Here is a 4,148-nt window from a genome sequence, read left to right as displayed (position 1 = left end):
AAAAAAAAAAAAAAAAAAAAAAAAAAAGAATGATGACAATTCTCCTGCCTAACCCTTGTATGTGCTACGCTACAACACCCAGCTCAATGACCAACCTATACATTAAGAAGTTACCTGTGATGCCTGTACTATAATGGGCACTCCTAAAACACGTTGACCAGTTAATCCAATTGCTAGAGGCACTGAGCTAACATCAACAAATTCCACATAGGCAATTCCTTTGGAACGTCTTGAATTTCTATCAGAAATCATCCTCACATCTCGAACCTAAAGAGAAAAGAAGTACAATAATTATTTTTTATTAAAAAAAACCCACGTAATTATTTCAACACATAAAAGACAGAAACACTGTCTCAATTTATGTCCCTTGGGCTTAAACTTGTTTTGCAGACCTAGCTGGCCTTAAATTCGCAAAACTCTGCATACTTGTCTTCAGAGTGCAAAGATTAAATTTTAGTACCGAAGACAGGATTGACAAGTATCTTTAAATAGAACACTAAGGAAACCAATAGGATTTCACTATTTACTCCCATCTCATGTTAAAACTTACAGCCTTTTTACCTCAATAATAGGGTTACATTATCAAAGACTTGCTCCTAAAATAATTAGTGAATAGTTTATTACGTTATCTTTGGGGCACAGGGTAAAAGTGTGTAAGTTACAGGACAACTTTAGCCACCTTATTCTGTTTTCACCATGAACTACAGCTACAGGATGGACTCAGTGTCATCAGGCTGCTGTTAATTGCTCCAACTCAAAAGGATTAAGGACGAACCTGGTGTTTTGATAGATTTTCCTGAAACTCTAAAGCTCAAACACACTCCTAACTTTAACTCAATAGTAGCCAGGGTTATAGTAATTATATAAGACATTGAATTACGTAATACAATCACACCCAGAAAACCCCTAGTATTTTCATTTTTACATATGAAATTTTCATCATAATCTATTCAATATACTCATAGCTTAAATTCCAAAGTAGAACAATATATAAGGAACCTGAAGTGTTCTGAGAATGGCATGAAGCAACACAGTAGGTAATTAGAATTGGCTTACAAAACCATATGTCCAGATACCCAGACACTTTCCTAAGTCTTCCAAACTTAAGTGGCTTCACAGTATTATTATAACAATCCCTTTCACATTTATTTTAAGTACAAAATTACCTATTGCGGTTTTCCTTGGCTACATTCCAAAATGTGTAGGTAAGCTCCTACTGCTAATGACACAACACAATGTATGGAAATAGAACTTGGAGGAATTCAGCTGGAACTGACCTGGAAGCCTCGTCCCTGAGGACTAGCTCTCATAGTACTGGAAGATGTTTATACAAACTGCCAAGGGAGAAAAGCAATCAATAGTCCTAACCTGCTGTGATACCTACAAAACACAATGATGATCAACAAAAGATTTCCCAAAAGGTGCAATGTGGAACTTTATATTGATGATTACCAGCTACCAACAGTCTAATTGACCTCACAGCTGACTCATTAGGAAAGAATTCATTGGTGTACTGTAAAGCTACTCAACTGTCTTAAGTCTTTTGAGGTCAAAGATGTAAAAAAATAACCTAATATTGGTAGGATGTCAAACCAAACCATACATATTTATCCTTAATTGTAACAGTAGAGGTTGCTATACCTCACCTTTCATTAAAGTTTTTGGCATGAAATGAAGACCATTTCAAGAAGCACCACTAAGCCGGGCGATGGTGGCGCACGCCTTTAATCCCAGCACTTGGGAGGCAGAGGCAGGCGGATCTCTGTGAGTTCGAGACCAGTCTGGTCTACAGAGCTAGTTCCAGGACAGGCTCCAAAGCCACAGAGAAACCCTGTCTCGAAAAACAAAAACAAAAACAAAAAAAAAACAACAACAACAAAAAAAAAGTACCACTAAATCAAGAGGGAGCTAAGGCCCAAATGATACATCTACAACACACACAAGGTTCAGGGACCATTATCGGAGACGTCTAATAAAGATTTTTAGGAGCTAGATGACCAGAACAATCTCTGAGGTATTTTTTTCTATATTTTGACAGGGAGGCTGCATTCAGGAAATGTCAATACAGCAGCCTAAACAAGACAGCACATGGCAGAGAAGGAGGACAATCAGTCTTCTTCAAATGAAGACCTAATTGGTTATCCAGCACTAAGTGGTCAGCCCTAAAATTATACATATGCAAAGACCACTAAAGGACATCAGGAGATTGATTATATTTATGTATTTTAAAAGACAGTAACAAAACAAAAAATTAAATAATTTGTGACATTCTGCCAAACACATACACACATGCACACTTTTTTTTTTTTTGAGATAGGATTTCCCTCTGTAGCCCTACCTATCCTGAAACTCACTCTATATATCAAGCTGGCCATGGGACTCAGTCACCTGCCTTTAGCTCCTGCGTGCAAAGATTAAAGAATGAGCCAACAGTGCCTATGAAACCACAGTTTTCCTTGAATTCTCCTTACACAATGGTATTTAAGGTGTATGTCACAATGCTTAAACATAATGCTGGAAATGGTTAAACCCCTGACTTCTACCAGCTTGCAGTCTGTAAATGGTGAGTTACCTTTCCTACTGTAGAGAAAAACTCTTCCAAATCCCTTGGTCGAATTCTTGCTGCCAGCTGCATGCAGAAAACTGTCCTTGCATCCCTCTCCTCAGGAGTTAGATTATCAATAGGTTCCCTAAGAAAAGAATACAGAATTAATGCTGAAGTTAGTTGAAGAAAGGATCACATTTATCACAGTTACCCTCAAACTATTTTTCAGGAAAGAGTTTCTGTGCAACCCTAGATATCCTGGAACTCAAAGAGATCCCACATGCACCACCACTGCCAGATTCAAACTCCTGTCTTAACCAAAGATTTCTTTCAACTTTTTTTTTTTTCTGAGATAGGGTTTCTTTGTGTAGACCTACCTATTCTAGAACTCACTCTGCAGAACAGGTTGGACTCCAACTCAGAGATCTAACTGCCTGTTTCCCAAGTGCTGAGATTAAAAGGCACACGCCACTACCACTGACAGTTCTAATTTTTTTTTTAAAAAAAATATTTAATTTTACCTGTCTTTACCCTTCAATGGTGTGCTCTAAGTGTATACAATTAGACTAAATTCATGCCAATGGAGATTAGATTCCTCAAGCCTTAATTGAAAATAATTGTAAGCTAGCAAATAAGTGCCAGAAACTGAACTCTCTAAGAACAATTAATTTCTTTCTTTTATCAGTTAAGTAATCTTTCTATGCCATTATCTTGAAACATCTCAACTTGTTTGTTTCAACCTCTCAGGTTGCAGCATTATAGACTTGCATCAAACACTCATGTTAATGCAGTGAATTAAAACTTTAATGCCTGTTAGGCATGCAATCGTTTTTAAAATTTATGCTCTCCAGGAGATAGTGCCACACACTTCACATGAAACTAAAATATGTCCTGGGTTCTAAAGTAATTTTTAATGTAAACTTTTAGTAAAATTGTAAAAAAGGAGGTTGTCCTGTACTGCCAAGCCTTTAATTTCAGCACTTGAGAGCGAGAGACAGCCAAAAATCTAAGTTCAAGGACAATTTATTCTATATAGCAAGTTGCAGGGCAGCCTGAGCTACACAGAAGACCTGTCTAAAAAAAAAAATGAAAGGAAAGAAAGGGGCTGGTGAGATGGCTCAGCATTTAAGGATATTTGCTCACCTGCTTTGGTAGTTCACAACTCACTTCCACATTATAACCTCGTAACTACCAATCACATAGTTCACATAGCACATACATGCAGGAAAACAAACTAACTTCTAAATATTAAAGAATAAATTTTTCATTACTTGTAACTGTTTCCAACTAGTTTTAATACACTCTATATGTAGACAAATGTCCACAAAATTTCAAAATATCTTTTTCCAATTGACCAAATAATCCCTTCTTGTAACTGTATGCATAATACTAGAATATCAAAGAATTTTTCTTAAATTATTAAAGTGGTCATCTCTCCACATTAAACAGCTGATCAAACATCTGAACAAATGACAGATCTATGCCAGAAATCCTTTAACCCCAGCAGTCCAGTATGCAGAGGGAGGTGTATCTGAGCTCCAGGCCAGCCTGGTCTACAAAGCAAGTTTCAGAAGAGCCAGTGATATATACAGAAACTCTTTGT

General features: G+C 36.9%; 1 protein-coding gene across 12 annotated transcripts in view; it reads right to left on the bottom strand.

The window, feature by feature from the left end:
• Rbm39 (RNA binding motif protein 39) overlaps window positions 1-4,148 on the bottom strand; it is a 34,773-nt gene that overhangs the window by 15,413 nt on the left and 15,212 nt on the right. For all 12 annotated transcript variants that reach the window (XM_026787252.1, XM_026787248.1, XM_013352131.2 and 9 more), the window contains 2 exons: window positions 2,573-2,690; window positions 115-267 (listed from right to left, as the gene is read on the bottom strand). In XM_026787252.1, coding sequence (XP_026643053.1) covers window positions 115-267; window positions 2,573-2,690 — 271 coding nt within the window. The remainder of the gene's footprint in view (window positions 1-114; window positions 268-2,572; window positions 2,691-4,148) is intronic.

Source organism: Microtus ochrogaster, linkage group LG8, assembly GCF_000317375.1.
Source record: "Microtus ochrogaster isolate Prairie Vole_2 linkage group LG8, MicOch1.0, whole genome shotgun sequence".
Taxonomy (NCBI): domain Eukaryota; kingdom Metazoa; phylum Chordata; class Mammalia; order Rodentia; family Cricetidae; genus Microtus; species Microtus ochrogaster.
The sequence above is the reverse complement of the archived record's forward strand: the minus strand, read 5'-3'. Positions and strand labels throughout refer to the sequence as shown.